Below are 21,349 nucleotides of genomic sequence, written 5' to 3'. Positions count from 1 at the left end.
TTCCACTATCCAATAAGCATATGCCTAGTTTAGTACTGTAGCCAGGGTTAAAGGGTAGGAAAAGCAAATTAAAAGTATTTTATGTAACCCATTAATCACCATTTATGAGTACAATGCTGTATCCTGCTAAAATTCCTTACTATCACCTAACAGTCATTTAGGTAATTAATTGCATTTTTTAAAGGTTTGTTTCCATGGAATTAAAATAGCTACACAATAGGAAGAGAACTGTAGTTTTTATGAAAAATCATTTTATCATAATAATTTCCAGAACTAAGCTAACAAATAGAATACAATAGAGTAATAGTAAGTAAATAATAAAATATGATGGCAGTAAAACCAGTGAAATATAACTTCATTATTATTTCATATTTCTTGATTAAGATTCACATTGTCACATTTCTTCCAGTACATCACCACAGGATAACAAGTTTGGGATTACAAAAACATGCTAAGGAGTCAATTATTTATTAGACTGTAGTTTGAGATTTTTAAATGGATGATGTTATTAGTTGACATTTAAAATGTAATCATTTAGAATAGCACTAGATAGGATTTTTTTAGTTCATGTATATGCTGCTTTCCAAACCTCATGGCAAAGATTTAATGGTGGAATGCCATTCAAGTTAACTAGTCATCTTGCATCACATAAATAAATATATATTTTGAAGAGTGATGGGATGTTCATGGGTAGATGTATACAGAGATTTTTGTGGGAGGAAGGGGTAACGGGGGTGTCAGGTGAAAAAGGAGATGGTGGTAGGATTTGTGTGAATGATATTGATGAATTTGAAAAGGAATATGGGAGAGAGAGATCAGGGGAGTGTAGGACTGGAGACAAAGGCTTAAGAAGAAAATTTCATTTTGATAGCTTTCAGTTTCTAAATTTTCTCACTGAAAGCGTCTGTATACTGTGTACAATTGGCAAGTTTGAAGGTGCTTCATAGTCACTCTCCACACTGGCCAGTTCAAGATATTTTCCCCCAAAATTAATATGGAAAGTCAGTAGTTCTTGCCAATATATGTGGGAGCGAACAACGGAGGTTGGAGAGGAAAATTATTCCCCCCCTCTTCATGCCCATGCCACTGACCTAATTAATCTACAGTTAAACATATAATAATTTTCATTCAATCATTATCAAACAAACAGCGGTTGGAAGTTTTTCTCCTCTAAGGGAAATGATGATCAAATCAGTTGGCTCCTCAGCACCATGAATTTGTAATAAGCAATGCTTGGGTCCTCAAACCAAAAACCTGACAACATCAATTATAAATGTTACTATAATAAACAACTTTAAATAAAATAATTATGCTTCATGGAAAATTCTATCATGATGATTCACAAACATTAGATATGGTGGGTAGGTTATAACCTAGTGTGAAAACATTGAAATTCAGTGGGTTTTTAAAAATTACACCATTCAAGTTTGATTCATTTTTTATATTGATAAAAAATGGGTCAGGTTCAATAAGAGTGGGTGTAACAATACATTTTTATGTCTATACTCATACAAAGGTTGTTTACACAATTATCATATGACAACATTGTATTCATGGTTACTTTGGAAAATCTTGCATTTAGCTTTTATATTACCATACTTAAATAACTTGCAAACTTTACATACACTTATATAAAATTTGATTCTCCTCCACCATCCTTATACTAGTAACATATGAATAAATCACATCATATGAAATCTATATACACAGATGAATATTGCAATGCTCTTAATTACAGATGTAAAAGACATATGGTCATCACAATAGGCCTTTTCATGGAGACTGAAAATGTCTGCACAGAAAAGTTTTGCCTAATTTTTCCATATGTCTTTATTTCTGCATGGCTATGGGATACTTATATCAATATATCATTAAAAAAATGAGATCCTTTTATGAGATGAGTTACAAATAATGTGTTCATTACTCAGTGGTTTTGGTATGATATGGCTGCATTTGGTATATAATTTTTCTTGCTTTTAGGGAGCACTTATGAATCAACTGAGGTCACTGGTTAATCCCTTAGAGTGTCTCCTTTCAAGCATTTTTTCTCATAACTCTGTACTCATTTCATGAGATGTTTCAGTTACCGTTGGCGGTGATGAGTCTTCCTTTACAGAGGTGTAAGGTGGTACAGAGGAAATTGATCCATTGCATGGTGTCCTTCCCACTTGTTCTTCTCTCCAATCCGTATTTAACTGCGTTGTCTGGAAATATGGAGGATATTCTCATTTTATGAATAGTTCTTCACAGAATTAATGTATGAGGGCAATATGGTTTTTTTCCAAATTTTAATTTGGTAAAATAAGCATTTTATTGTGGTGTTGACAGAGTGCAGTTTATATGGTATTGATTAATAGTTTATGTATCCAAATCAAGTGTCATATCTTTCCCTTCATAGCAATATTATCAAATTTTTCATTAATTGAGGGAATAATTAAGAGAAATTGAAAGAGTGTATTTCTTTCAAGTAATTAGGTTTCATGAGTAAATATTTTGGTACAATAATACTGAATGGTTAAATGCTCAATGGCTTATCACTACCTACCATTATATTCACTTCATTGACTTGAAACAAAGGCATGCTCAAAGCAAAGCTATGAATGCCGAATTCATGCAAAGTAATTTAAAAGTAGATGTTTACTGTCTGTTGCTGAACTTAAAGATTACTATTACCTAATTTGGCCATGCATATCATGCTCACCTATAAAATCACCTTTGTTGCCATATACTTTAGATAAGGAAGTTGGGTGATGTCATTGGTAATTTTTGTACTTCCCTATATCTATGTCATACTCACTGATAAGTGCTTTGGATGATAGGAGTCAAGATTAGCTCTAAGCTGGACGATCGTGCTCTTCGCAGGATCTGTCCTTCACCCTGACGTCTACCCTGAGCATTTCTATGGTCCTCTTTGTGGTCCCCAGTCTATGTTTCCAAATGAAATCATACAATGAAGGGTATTAGGCCGTCATTCAGTTGGATGGTGTGACAGTCAGTTGCATCAGAACAACTTAGTCTGTGTCTCATTACTGGCAAAACAGTACTTTTTGTAAACTATATAAGCAATATTTTTAGCTCATTACATCCAACTACTAGAACATGTATTAGCTAGGTGAGCCATAAAGCAAGCATTAGCCTACCACAACCTTTGGTTTATGAAAATAATTTAATGAGAAGCTATGGGCTGTTATTCTTGAGAAGGGACAAGAGGAATGCCACTAATTAAATACTTAGCTCTACATTTTAAATCATTTTTCCATGCTCATTAGCCACCAAGATGAGATCATAAAATTCAGTTTAACAAAATGAACTTAAGTAAATATTAATAGATTGAAGTAAATATTAAAGCTTTAGCATGTTTGCAACTACAATAAAGCATCTATTCTATTTTATAAATAATATTCAGCTTCAAATTAATTAAGTACTTTTAAAAATGGTCTACAATCATGTCAAAATGTTGTTATCCCATGTTAATTAAACAGTGATGACTTCTGAACAGTTGGTAACAATTATGGCTGGATTAAAAGCAACAATTTAAATTGCATTGTTAAAGAACGATTATACCTCTAAGTTCTAGTGAATACTCACATTAGTTTTATTGGAGTCCTTAAGAGGGGGTGGTCTTTGTGACTGGGACCATCCTCCATCAGCCCCTGCAGGACCTGATCGTACACTGCGCATGCTCCCAGCTAGGCGAGGGGGGCCACGTGGCCCCAAAGCAGGTGTTTCACCACCACCACCATTACCACCACCCACTGCTCCCACACTTCCCACTGCCTGCGACTGGTGCTTTTGATCATCCCAGCTTTCATGGTAATTAGCTGCACTGGGAGAGGGGGGAGGAGCCAGGCTTTGGTTGGTTGATTTGGCAGAAGGTAAGGGAAGCTGAGGACGTCTGGCATAATGCTGGCTGGCATTGGTTGCTGAGGATTGCTGTCTTTGGGAAGAAGGTGCAGGACAATTGCTTGGAGAGTATGTTGTATGCCTCGGAGAAGGGTTCTCTGGAGACAACCAGCCACCCATACCATGGTGGCTTTGCTTGAGGTCATCAATAGGGTTAGTATGGTTTCCCAAACTACGATTTGAGCCAGTAGTCCCATGTCGGTCTTGGTGCTTATGTGGTGGCAAAGAATGGTGATTGATAGGTTGACTAGATTTGAAAGCCATGTGCCCAGATTGCCCAGATCTCATGGCTGCCAATGGGGAAGGTGTTGGGTATGTTTTGCTGGTACTCACAGGCTTAGTAAATGCTGCAGAGATTCTGCTAGTCTGAAGATATCTGGAGCTTTCATTTGTTCTGAAGTTAAGACAATAAATGAACATCAGTACAAGGGATTAGTTTCCTAAGGTTTATGGAAGATAAAAACTGCTCATGGGTATGAAAGTTAGTTAACATTAAATCCTTAGCCTCACCTTCCACTGTAGACATAATCTTGAGAATCTGCACCTAGACCAGAATCAGAGTGTTCATGATAGGCACCATCATGATTTTTTGATGCTGACCCAGAGCTGATTGACATTGAAGTGACATGGCCATTGGGGATATTTCCATTACCCAAAAGCTTTCCAGCATTTCCATACAATGCTGAACTAAAGGTAATTCCAGGGGTATATATACTGTTAGTTAATTTATGTGCTGAGTAATTCAGTCCTGCTTGTCGATGAGATGAATGACCAGATGGTGGTATACTGGGTGACTGATGAAGTGAACCTGGAACACCAGCTCTGTAATAAAGATTTTTTTCAAATGTTAGTGAACCATTATTTACCTTTGCCTATCATCCTTGAATGATCAAGCACGCCAATATTTGTACAAATTCGTGAGAAAAGAAAAAATATTATATTTATGACCTACAAACAATATATAAATGCACTAACTATATATATATATATATATATATATATATATATATATATATATATATATATAAAATATTATAAATATTATATATGTATATATATGTGTGTATATATATATATATATATATATATATATATATATATATATATATATATATATATATATAAATAAATAAATATATATATATATATAATCTCCTGAATAAAAGAATAGTAATTAAAACATAGATGCTCATCAATATTGATTAATTTGGATTTTCATGCCTATTTAAAACAGATGAAAGTAAGATTGCTAACATGCAAGTTTATGGAAGGACATTAATGTAATGTGTTTATAGCTTACAGAGCGAAAATTAGTAACCATAGGAAATTAAGAAAGTAATAACAAAAATTGGTTTAAAAAATTTAATGCAGCCAGTCACTCACTATGTAATCATTTATGTGATACATTCAGAGTTAATAATGCAGAGGCAAATATTTGGCAATTTTTATCAATGGATACACTTAGTTACTCTCTTCGTCCATTTTTCACTGTTTGCTAAAACTGTTTCAATATGAAGTAGCCTACACAAAGAACTCATTCTTACAGCCAAACTAGGCTTTCATATGATAAAATATTTTGGTATCCATCATGATTTCAAAGATAAAACCATATACTTGGAGGTAACATTTTTATTGACTCAGGTAAAAGGCATAGAAAATACAACATTTTTACAATGAGTTTTGTTAAGAGACAACAGAATTCTGAGATCATGAATCATAGCAGAAATTGAAATATACTACAGGCCATGTGTGCCTTATGACAGTATATTTATTTCTATCTGGGCTTAAATAGTGTGGTGATAAAATGTATGTTTTCACAATGCATTTTACATAATAAAAAACAAAGGAAATAACTCAAATTTCATTCATTCAGTAAGAATTATAGTAAAGCTAACATATTTTTGCATTAAAATAAGAGAATCATGCAATGAAATAAACAACAAAAGCTGAGAGGAATCTACAAACATTAAAAGATTTAAAAGAACATAAAAATGAAGCATTCAATACAGAAATAATAGAAAGATAGATAACACAAGTAACAATGTTTTCATAAATAACAATTATTTCACAATAAGTAATGCAATAATCCTCAAATGAAGAATCCTGACTGAGGCTCTGTGTACCTTGGTAAGTGGTTACTTCTCACTGATCCAGCAGGACTATGGTTTGTTGCGGACGGATTAGAATTCTTTAAGAGGTCAGCTAAACTTCCTGACATAGCTGGGTTAGTAGTAGCAAGATTAGTATTGCTTTCTCCTGAGGGTCTGAGTGGGCTAGTTGGGGGTTCCTGCAATACTACAGGATTTCCATTTGGTGGTCCTGGACCAAGGCCTCCTTGCTGTGGTGGTGAATATGGAGGCGGGGGACTATCTCCACTGTTTGGAGGTTGACACCTCTCATCCAAGGTGGAGCTGTAACATTGAAAATTTATAAAACTTGATCAAATCTCTAGAAAAATAGTCTCTCTAATATTCCGCATTTATTTATTTCATTATATGGCATCAAATATTTTTGTCGATGAAAGTGAAATGGATTCTTTTATACTGCATTAAAAAACATCCCTGCTATAGTTTGCGAATTCGGTTTGCTTCAATTTATTGCCATACGATTTGCATTTATATTTACCTCTTCGATCTCCGTGGGGACCTCTGCCTACGTTTAGAGTTTGGAGAAAATTTTATCTTTGGAGGTTTACTGTCTGTTTCTACAGCCTTGTATGGAATTTCTCTAAGTTGGTCAACAGTCATTCCTTCAGTTTCTATCAAATCAAACTCCAAATGCTTCTTGAGTTCATCAGGAAGACGAGCTTTGGTATCTGAAGGTGACCTAGACCTAGACCTGAAATCAAAGTAATGAATCCATACATATAAATATCATTTTGAGCATAGCAAAAATATGCCACCATGTTCAGACTTATGGCTGAAACAATTATCAACATGCATGTATGTCAGTTGGATATCCTATAAGGGTCATCAGTCTGGATTTCTGAGCGACACCCACATGGACTTAGACACCAGCTAATTCATGAAAATAAAACTGCATCTTCTTTTAGAAATACATTATCTAGATGCATAATAACCCATTTATAAAAATTTCATGGTGGAATCTGGAGTTCACAGGTCTGTATTCCACCCAGGGCATGAGAGATATTTTGTGAGATATTCATCTCCTCTAAAATGTAGTTTTTGCACAAAATGAATAGTCAGGTACTCATCAATGACACTAATTGTGCAAGAAAGTACGCATTTAAAGTATGTATAGTGTAAGTATTTGGAGCCGATCACCATTTTATGGCTGCAATGAAGTATCATTGTCAAATGTATTCTGAGCTATTGCATGCAACTATGTGCAATGTATTGCCTTTTCTTATGCTTCTGAATATCCTCCCTCATAGTAAAATTATTTTTTAAATCATAATAGTATAAATCTGTTAGACATTGCTGAAATATAATGAAAAACCTGCTGTGATCAAGTGACTAATTACAACAACAGGAAATCTGGTTTCCGGCCAATATTTCAGTTTATACCAACAGGTGACTAATTTTAATGTGAGCTGAATAAGCACTATACTAATGGGATTAATGCATAATAAACGTTTTGAACCTTATCATGGGACTAAATTGACTTTTATTTGAAAAATCCTGGTCTTAATTATGCTAAATTAGTTTCATTTTGGCAAGCATCACTCATGATTGATGGAACTGCATACAAAACTGAATCCTAACAGAAATGAGAATTTCTAGATGTTAGTGGGATGTCAAAATATTTTCTTTCCTGTATTAACTTGATTTGTTTTTCTGCATTACTCCCCTGGCACAAATATGTATCTGCCCCCACAAGGAAAAAGTTGCATTCCTACAAGCAAATCATTATTCTGAAACACCTACATAACTGAGTGAGGGGTGGAAAATAGAGAAAAAAATATCTTGCTAAACACGCTGCGTACACACTTCAATTTTATCATCTTAGGCTAATATGTAGATATTTGGTGATTATGTGATCCTGGTGACTTGGGAGTAGTAAAGGTACTATTTCTTACAATGCATGACATTACAAGACATGGTGGGAAACACTTTTGACACACTTTTCGGCCTGCTGGGTGAGATACTGAACTGTGCGGCCCCTCAGATTTTATGTGAGATTAACAAGTGAGCCACTGCTATAGGTCATTTTTATTCAGATAAGGAAGGAGATGTTTCAATGTTTCCTTAATTCTCACAAAAGTAATTTTTTTCATATTTATAATAATACAAGAAATTAGTTTGTATATTCTTTTTTTAATACATTTCTTCAAATTCATGTTTCAATGGCGGAAACTGTTGTTATGATTGAAGATTCTTAAAATTGATAATTTATAGATATTTCAGGAGTAAACGGGTATTCATCAGAATGTACTGATATATCAGATTTTGTTTTTGATATTAGAGATATATAGCCACAAAAAGATATTAATAACAATAGCAATTGAAAATCAATAAAAAAGTTTATGTTTGTTGAATTGATGAGCCTCCAGGTGAAGAATATCATAATTGTATAAAGGCATATTGCTTTATGGTTTATTAGCAAGATCATGAACAAAAAAGGCTTAAAAGAAAGCCATTAACATAAGATGTTCTTAGCCTTGAATACACTATTAGTGCACTCACCAGTACTTATTCTTTCAAAAAATTATGAAGCAGTGGAATTTTTCAAACACTGTGATTTTCAGTAAGGATAGCACTTTTACTAGGGCAATTTTCTAAAACAATTAAATTTTAAAAATTTGTGCATAATTTTCTGAGGATATTTTAGTTAATATTTGCAATTTAACAATATAAATATACATACTTTTTTGGGAATTGCAGAAATAAAGTGATGGTCACAGTTAATAAAAAATATCATAGTATTTTTTGTTCATAATCTTTTTTTGAAATAGGTTCAAAGGACAGTGAGAATTTCATTTTTTCCTAATCAACCATGTTCTTCATTTTAAATATCTTGTTTTCTCATGTAGAAGTGTAACCAAAGAATTAACTACATCTCAACTACAAATTCCATCCAGAAAATTTTAGTTTGGAGGAATTTTACATGCAAGATGGTGATAGTGTCAGAGTTGGAAATAAAAAAAAACCAAAGACTGTTCATTCATATTTGCATGCACTAATATTTAAACAAAATGTAATCAGGTCGATTCATGTATAATTTTAAAGATGAACTTTTGAAACTCAGTACCTGTGCTTTTTGTGTTTTCTTTTGTGGTGATAAGACAGCTCTGATTCAGTTTCCATTCCACTGTTCATGTAGCCAGATCTTCTGTTTCCAAGATCTTTGATGACAGTGGCTTGATGGATGCCGGACTGGCCCTCGGCTTGCTTCCTCTGTACTTCCTTCCACTGTGCTTCTGAGTCTACGAGTTCATAATTGCTTCCATGTCTGAAATGTCATGAAAAAATAAATGGTTAACCTCTAGTTTCTAAATTTTATTCATTCCGTGACTGTTATTGTTATACAATGTATGACAATACATTGTATAACAATAAAAAACACACACAAGAAGATTGCTTCAGATTGGAATTAAGTGAAAGGAGTTCCATATTTGGCAAAATGCAAATCATTTGCAAATCAATTACCTAATTAAACACCATTCAGTAGCCAAATATTCCCTCAAAATAAATGGCTACTCTGTGATTTAGCAAATTTATATACTTCAGTCCATATCTGAATAAAATATACTTCATAATAGCAACAAAGGCCATTTCTCTCACTCCTATTATATCACATATGTATACACTTGTATTGATAAATACCTGTGCTTGTACCCTCGATGCCTGTGTCGGTGGTGTTGATCAGTCTCACTTCCAGAGTCTCTTTTATGATGAGATCTATGCCGACGATGACTATGAGAGCGGCAAGAAGACTTTGAAACTTCACTGTCATTATCTGAACCACGCCTACTCCGGTGATGATGATGATGCCTTAAAATGAAATTAAACATTTATAGGTTCAAATTAATATTTCTATTACATATCATCATTAATCTCTGAATGGGGTTAGAATATTCATTAACTTGTAGCATAAGGATCTCATCTTCATGCCATTGTTATGAATTGATTATTTAGATATTATTTTATTTCGAGAGAGCTCAAATTTCAAGCAAAAATACCTAAAGGGGCCCTCAGAGACATTAACCATGTGATCACACTATTTTGAAACAGTTCTGGAATATCTGGAATATTGAACATATTTCAATCATAACTTCACACCACATCCCATACCTCCTACAAACACAAATAAATGGTGTAAACTCCCATACTTGGGGAAGATTTCCTATGTAGTAGCTTACCTCTTCCTCTGAAAGAAATTCAAAATAACATATTATAGCCCATTATACTGTCAATATTTCAATATTTCTCACCAACATTAATGAAAAAGTGAACCCAATTAAAATTGAAAAGTGGGATATATTATTGCCTATGATGTATGTGTGTTTAGGTGAATAGATCACCGGGAAAAAAGTTTTAGCATTAGAATTAAACAAAATGCCTGAGAAGTAAGGTCAAAAGAGCCATCATCCTTAACGGCAAGGCATCTTGTGGAGTCTTCGCACCAGGCCACATTTATCCTTGAACTACTTCATTTTGAGTATAAAGGGAGAAAAATGGATGTGCTAGAATAGTGGAGACTGCACAACATAAGATGGAAGGTGCCTCACTGAGCAAACAGACATTTGTTGATTCCCTCCCTTAGTCCTGGCTTTCCATACCCAGCCAAACTGGGGTAAACCACTCAGCCGAGAATGATGACTAATACCTTCCCCATCCTCTTCCTAGCCTCCCGCCCTCCTATATCTCCCTTTTATTGACTCCTCCACTCATCTTCTAAACACCCAGTTTACCCTTTTCATGTATGGAAATGAAATTGTATTTTATCCCTAAAGATGATGCATTAGAATTTAAATACATAAACAATAAATTCAGTGGAAAATCGTAACCAAATTTTATTATCATTATGGGATAATTCCACAAACTAGAGTTGCCTTCAATTAATTGTAATATTTTTACATTTATATTCCCACTATTTTAAATGTTTCCATCATTCATTACCGTTCTAAAATTCATATCCAACTGGCTTTAGGTTACCCATTCTTACCTCAGCATCCTCCTCTCCATCATTTAAAGTAACATTACTTCCTTATAATCAGATTGCAGTAGCATTACATTGAAAATCAGCATACAGAGAAGTTCTCTAATGCTATCCACTGACATTCAGCATACTTCCTTACACAAATAACTCTTTCATGTCTATAAATAAATTTCCCTGTTCTTTCATTCAAGTGCGAATGTTCTAATATGAGTACAGAAGCATTGTAGTCCAGTCAGTAGAATGCTGAGTCATTGTATGGAGGGCCTGGATTTGATTATGGGTCAATTTTATAACATCAAACAATATAATTTTTCATCGCATTACATGGGTACTATTGTGATGTGAGCTTTGAATCAGCAGTATCAGTCATCAATCTTAAAGTTAGCTTGTCAGATGAGAATAGAGTTCACTTAGTAATAAGCTCAATGGAGTGAGAAATCCATGCATCAGGCAAGTTCCTTTCCTTGAGCTGCCCATGGTTTTCAGAAAGATCTGATACCCAAAAAATCATACAGTGTGGGTGAAGGTGAAGATACTCAGAGGAGTCACCTGGAATCAAACCTAGGCCCTTTGGTTAGTAGCAAGCACCAAGTCTATCCTGTCCTCGCGAGCTTTAAAATGTATATAAAAATTGCTGGTAGACTATACTTACTACAAGGTGCAGATACTGTTATGAGAATAGTGTCATTGTTTACCTTTTGCATGACCGAGAATCTACTGAACTCTGACTTTCAACACTGCTGGATCGTCTGGTAAGGCGACTCAGAAGCTGTGTATTTGGTGGATGGTGAGGAGCTGATCGGACTGATCGTGGGCTGGCCCCTGAATACAATCCTCTTGCCATGGACATTCCACTGCTGACTGTTCCAGTTGCTGCGTGTGGTGCTGCAGACCAAGGTGCACTTCGAATGCTTCGAGGTGAATCAGAACGGGGTAGAACGCTGGGAATGGAGGTGGATCTATACATGGAGGTAACCCTGTTGAAACAAATATTAATTTAGGGAAGAGAATAATGAAAGGTGGGAATATATTTAGCTATCACTCATCACTAAAGGTTAAGCATAAAATTAGTATAAATTTGTAAATACAATATGGAATGACCCCTTTTGAGAGCCAAATTTATTGTGGAGTTCATCAAATCAAAACTGATGTCACAGAAATACTATTACCGATTATATTTTTCATATCATCAGTTCTTCGCACAATTTTTAATAATAATATTATAATAAATTAAAAACCTTCCATGTGCAAGGCAATAAAAAATAGTAAATATTTTTATTTTAGATTATCTCCAATTATTTTAAGTCTTTTCATCACCATTATGAATTTTTTCTTAATGAGAGATCTAAATCACAGACTTGGATAGAAGCAACTTACGTGGTTACTGGCTGAGGGATCGATACAGTCTTCATTTCTTGAGGAGGGATATTCTCATTATTTGCTATTTCCTCAACTGTTGGCACTTGAAATTGAGAAGAAGTTCCATATCAGGATTCATATTTCAAAATAAAATTATAACATATTTTCTAAGCTTTACAAGAACCATTGAACTGGACTATCAAATGTAAACATAGATACAGATATTGAGTATAGTACGTTCTATATCTCTTTATTAAGATATTGAGTATGTTTGCAAAAGCACAAAAGTGAAATACCTAGTTTTTGAAATAATCAAGATATGGTTACGTTCATGTCACAAGACAATATTTTATGAAAAATGATGATACCAATGTTTTTTATTAAATTCATTAGCATGTTTCGGACAAACATGGTTTAGGCTATTTTAGTATTTGCTGCTGTTTCATTGATGGAAGCCACAAGTTTGAAGACTGGAGCTCGGTTGTCCAACTATATTTTACCCTTACAAAAATGGATGCTGGAATGTAGGAAAATTTGAGCATGGACTTGAAATAACGTATGTCTTTTAAGAAAACTAGTTCTACTGTAGCCAGAAACACCATTTCTGAACTTAGTATTTAATTCAATTTCAAAAATCATTCCAAAAGTACTTACTGTCTTGTGCTCCTTCTACAATGCGGCGCTGGTAGCGCCTGCTAGGAGTTCTTGTGAATTGGGGCGGGCTACGAAGGCGCAACTGAGCATCTGCCTGTGCCTGCTTCTCTGTTCTACCACTGCATATAGTTAATGATAAATCCTTATTAAAGATATGTGGAAACTGTAAACATCACCCTGAGAAGACTCATTGAAGTGAGCTCAAAAAAATTAATTAAAATGAATGCTTAATCGTCTAGGAAGATTTTATTTTCAATTATCCTTGAAAAAGATATTTCTTGATTATTCATGATGCATTAACGTAAGATATTAAGACAAATGAAAAGCTACCTCAAAAAAAACTTAATAATAAATACATTCAGACCTCACAATCTTAAATACCTAGCTAAATATGCATTATGTTAGGCACCATCCTGCAAAAAACCTTTCTTGGAAATATGCTTAGAATGAATTTCAGCATTACATACACACCTGTACCTGAATCGTGATCCTATGGAGAAGACACTGCCATTTCCAGCAGTTGGTGTATCTGATGATGCTGCATGAGGTGGGGAGACTTGTACTAATCTGAAGAAAGCATGATGCTCAACACAGCACTTCCACAAATGTTTGCATGCTTGCTTGGATGGTGTTTCAAAACCATAAGTGTTCTCTTCACTCTGAAATTTAAATTTAAAACTCGAATTTAAAAAATGCTATATTCTTTCTTTATTTACATCCATATAACAAAATAAAGACACATCTTACTAAGATAGGCAATTAGTGAACTTGTAAATCTTTAGGATAAAATGTGATTGCATCGTGCTTTTTGATACAATAAACACATTGAATATATTTGTGACTGTTAAGAGATGCTAATTAAGATTATTTATTTTCAGATAAATGTCAGTACACTTGGTCATAATATGGACTACATTAAAATATCTTGATGCTATAATATAACCTGATAATACTACAATCTAATAAATATATTGAATGAAAATGGACTTACATTTTTGTCACACACTCGCAACATGAAATACCGCCCTTTGAAATATACTTTGGTAATTCTGGGCCTGAAAAATAATGTACAATATTTAATAAACAGAAGACCTAGCCATTAATAAAACTGATGAAATTGATCAAAATTTACCACCAAGATTATTTGCATGCATAATTTATTATACACCAAACACAATTTTATATAATAAATAATGAAATATTTTGTGCTCTTCTTGTAAATGCTAATGAAATCCTCAGAGGACTTCATTGACAAAAATAACTTGGAAGCTAAGATATTATTGAAATTATTTTTACTGATTCCTTTTTATTTCTCTGCAATGAACATTAATTTTTACTAGCATATTGACATTAAATATAATTCTACAGAATTTTGCAACACTGTTGAGAAAGCAAGGTAAGAGTCACATGTTAAGAAATAGAAAAAAAGAATATTTACAAATAATCAAAAACATATAAATAATTTGTTATAACTTTGTATACTTACCAATAATAATTTCCCACTTTCGTCTTGTTTCGCAGCACTATTATTCCACTTGGTGTAAGTCCCAAAAAATATTCAACGTTATCTTCACCCTAGAAGAAATAGGGTATTTCATTAATACTTTTTTATCCTTAGGGTTCATAAGGAAATTGAAAATTCCATTTCAACTAAAAATGGAGGAATGCATTAGGATAGAAAAATCTCCTTGGTGTCAGGTAAATGCAGTAATAATCGAAGAAATTCTTATCAGCCAAAAATAGGTGGTATTATGGTAATAGGTTCAGTATTTAAGAAGTTTTTATTGACAGGGATATTTTTAATGCACATGGAACTATAAGTAATAAAAGTGGGTACGGGTGGAAACATGACAGTAAGAACTAGGTTCTCTTTCTTACCATAACAGGATTGCTCAGGGATATTTAGCACCAGAAAAAATCTCCAATAGGGGGGAATTTTCAATGTCAGTCCGTTAGACAGAGCAACTCTCTGACCTCCTTGCATCTTTCACGAAGTATGAATCACACCTAATGCCGAGTATTTCAGTCATTGAGCGAGTATTTCATTATCCATCGTAAATCCTAAGCTGTGTGCCTCACATTTTGAAAAAAATAATTTGCAGTTCAAAGGAAATCCTTGCAAAGGCCAGCAACAAATCCTTTTAAGAAGTTAGTGCCCTTCAGAAATATTCTCATTCCTTTCGCTGATTTTTACCTGAATGCCAATGGATGACTAACCTTTTCGAAAAGATTTTAGTCCTAGTGAGCTAACGAATACGTATATCCGAATAAAAAATCCCCTTCAATACAATGCATGGCCATAAATATTAAGGCAATAAGAATCAATGGCGAATATAGACATTTTCAAGCTGATGTTCATGACTTTTACAAACGTTCCTCGGATGAATAGTATTAGATACACTCATAGTGTCAGTAAATATTCGACACGGGAGTCATTTGCGTAGGATGATGCATCGCAATAGATACTTGGGAGAAATCAACCATATCTCACGACTCAACACAAGAGGCCATATTTCCATTGCCGAGAGAGCTTGACAAGGACCCAACCAACGCTCCCCGGTGGCAGGTTTGGTTCAAAGGAGAGAGCGCCATTTGGGGCGTCGTCGTCGTGGCATGCCTGCAACACCGTCACCCTTTTTGCTCCGCTTCTGAATCCGAAAAGGAATCCCATTGTTTCTTCTAGAGCCATTCCGGATCCCTCGCTTTTATCCAAAGGAGACTGTGGCCCGTAGCGCTGCCTAGCGATGACAGCCTACCTGAAAATCCACTCCCGCCCGATTTGTTTATTAGTCACCGTATACTTTCCTCTCCTACGGGTGAAATTTCGAGAATCTTGGTCGTCAGCGGAGTCTTTTTTCTCGTCCGATGGAGGAAAAGCAGTTGCGATTTTCTCTCGTTGGTAATAACTTACAGCATCCTGGATGTCCGAGTCTATCCACCGATAACTTTTAGGAGGTAAGGACTTATACTTGGCTTTAGCATTCGTGCTGCACGATGTTTCAGGGCACGGTACCATTAAGTGCTACATCTACATCTACATCTACATAATACCCCGCAAGCCGCCGCAAGGGCGTGTGGCGGGGGGTGTTAGGTCACCAACCGTAAAAACGAAAAATACCACATGCAAAAAACAACACGGAAAATTACACCCCAGCAGCGCACACACTCATGCAAAACTCCCTCCATCCAATACTCATGCAAACACATACACCGCAAAACAACAAAAAACTGCACCCCAGGATACAGCACCAAAGCCATCCTAAAACACGCAAGCCAGGACACAACAAGCAAGAATGTGAAACATCACTACCACATGAAAATGCACCACAAAACACTCTACCCCCCAAAGAGACAGTAAAAGGAAGGGAATTCGACCCAACGTTGCAGGTAGCAGGAATTTCCCCCCGCCGGGAGGGAAGAGGGACTGAAAGGGAAACTTAAAAACAGATGAACAGAACACGAATGATGTCATGCGGAAAGAATGGGTTATTATAACAAAACACATAAGGTTAGTGGAGGAGCATGCATTTAAGTAGAACTAATTATTTTTTAGACACTGAGGGTGGCAAGTGGAATTTTTACTATCTATAATCCTACAGTTGCTATCCCGTATTGTCCGTGGGAAGAAGGAGTCCTTGAGTCGGCTAGTCCTGGCATCTATTTCCCGAATTTTATATGCATGATCCAAGCGACCAATGTATGTAGGAGTACGAATAATCTGCGAGACCTCGGTGCTGAAACATGCGGATCTGAATTTATTTAATAATTTCAGTCTTGCATTGAATCGTCTCTCTTCTAATGATTCCCACCCCAAATCCATGGGCTGCCCGGCGTTGAACCTTCTCAATTTCCCGAATGAGACCTTTTTCACTCGGGTCCCACACGCTGCATGCGTATTCTAAATGAGGCCTTACAAGAGCGTGGTAACAACGTTCCTTGACCTTTGAGTCACTTTTGCCGACAATGCGTCTAATGAATCCCAATTTTTTATTTGCTTGACCGCAGACTTTACGTATGTGAGTCCCCCAAGTTAAGTCTTTAGTGAATGTGACACCTAGGTATTTTACCGTATCAACTACTGCTAGGTCACCTCCAGCTAATTTGTAAGCAAATCCCGTTGATCTTTTAAAGAAATTTACCACTGAACATTTATTATAATTTAGAGTCAATCCCCAGTTAGGACACCATTTAGTAATGCAATCTAAATCCTGCGCTAGAATAAAACGATCCTCATCCCCAGATATCTCCCGATAGATCACCGTGTCATCCGCAAACATCCTAATGTTACTTTTCACTTCGCGGTTCAAATCGTTAACAAAAATCAAGAAAAGTAACGGCCCGATCACACTTACCTGAGGTACCCCCGACGTGACTCGAACGCTGTCGGAACTAGCGCCATCAAGGACTACCCTCTGTTCCCGCTCTGAAAGAAAATCTTTAACCCAACTTATGGCGCCCTTGTTTATACCCGCGACCTTTAATTTATGAATGAGTTTACCATGTGGGACCTTATCAAATGCCTTTTGAAAATCTAAGAAGATGGCATCCACTTGCCTACCTCTCTCACCAGATACAAGTAAATCATGTGTAAATAATCCTAATTGGGTTTCGCAGGAGCGGGTTTTCCTGAATCCGTGTTGATTGTCACTTAAAAAGTTAATATTGTCAAGGTGTCTCATTATTGAACTGACAATTATGTGCTCTAAGATTTTACAACAGATAGAAGTGAGAGATATAGGTCTGTAATTACCGGGATCCTCCCTGTCACCACTTTTAAAAATAGGCGTTATTTGCGCGGTTTTCCAAATCTTAGGTACTTTGCACTCTGTGAGGGATTTGTTAAATATAAATTCAAGGTACGGGGCAATGTTTGGAGCTAAATGTTTTATCACCCTAGCTGGTATATTTTCGGGACCCGGGGATTTGTTGGGTTTAATCTCATTAAGCAATTTTAGAATTCCTTGTTGGTCCACTGTTATTTTTTCCATGAGTGGAGTATGTATTGTTTCTTGGAGATATGCGGTGGCAACATCATTCGAGAAAACGCTTTGGAAGAATGAATTTAAGATGTTAGCTTTAACCTCGCTGTCTGTATGAATTACATTGCTACAATCCCTTAAGCAAGCCACGGTTTGTTTACTCCCATTTACTTCCCTAACATATGACCAGAAAGCTTTGGGGTCAGTGTCCAAGTGCTCGCAAAGTACTTTGCGTTTAAATTCCAGTAAGGCGCTACGTAATTGTTTTTTGGTTTCAATTTTAGAGGATCTATATGTGTCCCATAATTGTGTATTCTCAGGAGATGATGTGTTCACGCCTGCCCTCTTTACCCTAGAGTGTAGCATTCTCTGCTTTCGAAGGGCTTTTCTAACGTCTTTATTGTACCACCTGGGGTCGCGATTTGCTTTAACGTATTTTATAGGTATGAAATCTACGATTCCTTTTTGCATGATATTGACAAATTCTGTCCAAGTTTCTTCCACGTTGACATGACTTAAGCGGGTTTTGAACTCGGGTAGTGAAGAGTTTAATTGATTGGCAAAAGATTCAAAGTCTGCTTTATGGTAATTATAAATTTTTCTTTTTGGTTTAACAATCTTTTTTATTGCTATGTCCAAATGGACATTAATTGCTTTATGGTCACTCAAGCCCTCATCAGTTGATACACTAATAATACGTTCCGGCGTGTTTGTAAGAAATAGATCCAATATGTTCTTTCCACGGGTGGGCATGCGTACTGCTTGATGGAGGGAGTTTCTTTGAACCAATTTTATCATGGAATTGCAAGATTCGCGATTGCGGGTCCCAGATTTAACGATATTGCTGTCCCAATCTATACCAGGGAGATTAAAGTCGCCACCAATTATGTTTATGCTGTTATTATATTTACGTGTAAACTTGTGAATTTGATCGTTGAGGGTGTGAAGTGTTTTCAAATCTGAGTCTGGAGGTCTGTAGAAAGAGCATAAATTTATGTTGGGTTGATTGGTCCGTAGTAAGGTGCACCAAACACTTTCTATGTTATTATTTTCAAATGAAACTTGCCTGCTTTCAAAATGACTTTTAACTGCCACGAAAACCCCTCCTCCGGGTCTTGTATCTCTATCGTGTCGGTAAACTTTGAAATCTATTGGGAAAATTTCTTGGTCATTAATATCATTGCACAGCCAACTCTCTGTGCCTAATACTATATCAGCGGAATGAGTTTGGATTATGTGTTCTAGATCCGCTGATTTGTTCTTGAGGCTTCTGCAATTTATAACAAGTATAGTTAAATTATTTTGATGTTGAATAACGTCCTTATTAGTGCCTGACTGTAATTTAGGACGCCTTTGTGGGGAAGTGCGTGTCACATGTCTTTCTAAATCATTACCAGTGTTGTCAATGACTTTTATATTTTTATTAATAATATTATACGCGCTATCCCCAGATGTTATTCTACTACTGAACTATCACTGACTATGTTGGCGACTTATATTTAAGGCATTATTTTATATGAAAAGATGATTCAATACTTCTTTTATTTTCCGTTATTCAAGACTTCGTTCTCAAAATTCAGGGAAGCAGATTCTAACAAGACTAATTTACGACTTAAAATGAACATTTAGCAGTAGGGAAGCCATTTAGACTAACGATTCCAAAATCATATAATGCAATCATTATTTGGCTTCAAAATGAATATGAATATTATAATTCATTCGAACTCCAAATGTGGCAGGAGTGATAGAGTGCACTACCTACATTAGATATCACTAAACTTTCGTGCTATACTGTAGCCTCCATTTTAGGTTATAGTATTTAGTAATAAATCAAAAGAGAGATGGTACTTTTTTCCACACTTTATTTTACAAGTCGACCGGTTCCAATGTGGTGACTGTGAAATTTGTTATGTTGGCCAGACTGGACGGTCGTTCAGAGTAAGAGCAGAGGAACACAGAAGACATCTACGAAACGGTGAGTTAAACAGATCCCATTTCGCCAAACACCTATGGGAAAGTGACCACAGGAGCGATTTTGTCCCAGAGATACTTCACCTCGAGAAAAAGGGAAGAAGAATGGATTGTCTGGAGGAGCTGGAGATTAGGAAGCATCAAAAGGAAGGAAAAATTGCCAACGAGAATATATTTGTGAGCAATTCCCCCCTTTTGGATATTTCTCTGACCACAATACATGACGCCCCAACCCCCGCTGTGAAAGGCATACCTAACCAAGCTTCCACTTAGCCTACATCCACCCCACCCCTCCCTTTGAGTCACCCACGCCCAGTACCACGCTCCCTCTCACACCGCCCCCCCCTTTTACCACCCCTCCCCCCTCACCCTCCTCTCCCCCCCCCTCAAATAACTATATATTCTGGAACTCACTGATTCTATGTACCTGATGATGTCGCCTATGCGACGAAACCGGTCGACTTGTAAAATAAAGTGTGGAAAAAAGTACCATCTCTCTTTTGATTTATTAGAATGGATTTCCACAAAGTGAAGCCTGAAACCATCGAGTTTATAGTATTTAGGTTTGTGAGCGATTCTCACACTACGAGTACGTACTATTGCGTACTTCTGTGAAAAATCTAGAAACACCAATAATTAGTCTCGTATAACATCTATTTACAAATGTAGCTCCTCTTTGTAGCACTAATCTGACTCAAAAATCAAACCTATGTAAGCATACCATTCACCAGTACTTTTTGGATTATAACTTTCTGGTGAATTATATGAATTAAGCTAACGAATTTTAAGTCTCTCGTTGGAATGCCGTCATTATTTAGGAAAAAATTATCTACTAATTGAGTACAACTTTGTTAAATTGAATAAAATCCGGATTTCTAGCAGTTAAGCTCTAAGATGTCTAGTAGTTAACCAGCTAAGTGCTGCGCTGAGGAAATTTGATGCTGGCACAAATAATCGAAACCCAGGTCGAATTTATGACTCTCTCGAAATTGCAAACTTTTTTCCCTCTTTGAAATGAATGCTTGAAATGGACAAAAATGAATCCCAACTTGAGGCATCAAAAATATAAATAATGTATCTCTCAAATTAAATGCACAAGATAATACGAAAACCCTTGACTAGTTCGTTTTCCATTAAAACTGAAAAATAAATTGCATGGACCTCTAAAATCATTTGCAGAATTCTCCATCGTTTCATAATTTCAAGAACTCCGCTTTAATCTCAGTTCCATGCAACAAATGATACTGTATCGCTGAGAGGATTTAGTGAAGGAGGTAAAAATTTCTTGTGATCCATTCATGTCCGGCCAAGATAATACAAACGGCAAGTCTCGGCCGTTCAGGAAAAGTTTTGACATTATT

General features: G+C 35.8%; 1 protein-coding gene across 1 annotated transcript in view; it reads right to left on the bottom strand.

The window, feature by feature from the left end:
* Window positions 1–3,573: 3,573 nt before the first annotated feature.
* LOC139691257 (band 4.1-like protein 4A) overlaps window positions 3,574–21,349 on the bottom strand; it is a 288,090-nt gene continuing 270,314 nt past the window's right edge. Inside the window, exons 9-20 of the mRNA XM_071589044.1 lie at window positions 14,525–14,613; window positions 14,030–14,093; window positions 13,510–13,697; window positions 13,039–13,157; window positions 12,403–12,487; window positions 11,721–12,002; window positions 9,690–9,857; window positions 9,115–9,315; window positions 6,529–6,729; window positions 6,027–6,314; window positions 4,414–4,725; window positions 3,574–4,297 (exon numbers count right to left, since the gene is read on the bottom strand). Of these exons, the coding sequence (XP_071445145.1) occupies window positions 3,574–4,297; window positions 4,414–4,725; window positions 6,027–6,314; window positions 6,529–6,729; window positions 9,115–9,315; window positions 9,690–9,857; window positions 11,721–12,002; window positions 12,403–12,487; window positions 13,039–13,157; window positions 13,510–13,697; window positions 14,030–14,093; window positions 14,525–14,613 (2,721 nt within the window). The remainder of the gene's footprint in view (window positions 4,298–4,413; window positions 4,726–6,026; window positions 6,315–6,528; window positions 6,730–9,114; window positions 9,316–9,689; window positions 9,858–11,720; window positions 12,003–12,402; window positions 12,488–13,038; window positions 13,158–13,509; window positions 13,698–14,029; window positions 14,094–14,524; window positions 14,614–21,349) is intronic.

Source organism: Hetaerina americana, unplaced genomic scaffold (assembly GCF_022747635.1).
Source record: "Hetaerina americana unplaced genomic scaffold, ioHetAmer1.1.p SCAF_1, whole genome shotgun sequence".
In the NCBI taxonomy this organism is placed as follows: domain Eukaryota; kingdom Metazoa; phylum Arthropoda; class Insecta; order Odonata; family Calopterygidae; genus Hetaerina; species Hetaerina americana.
Note: the sequence above shows the minus strand (reverse complement) of the source record. Positions and strands in the feature narration are given on the sequence as shown.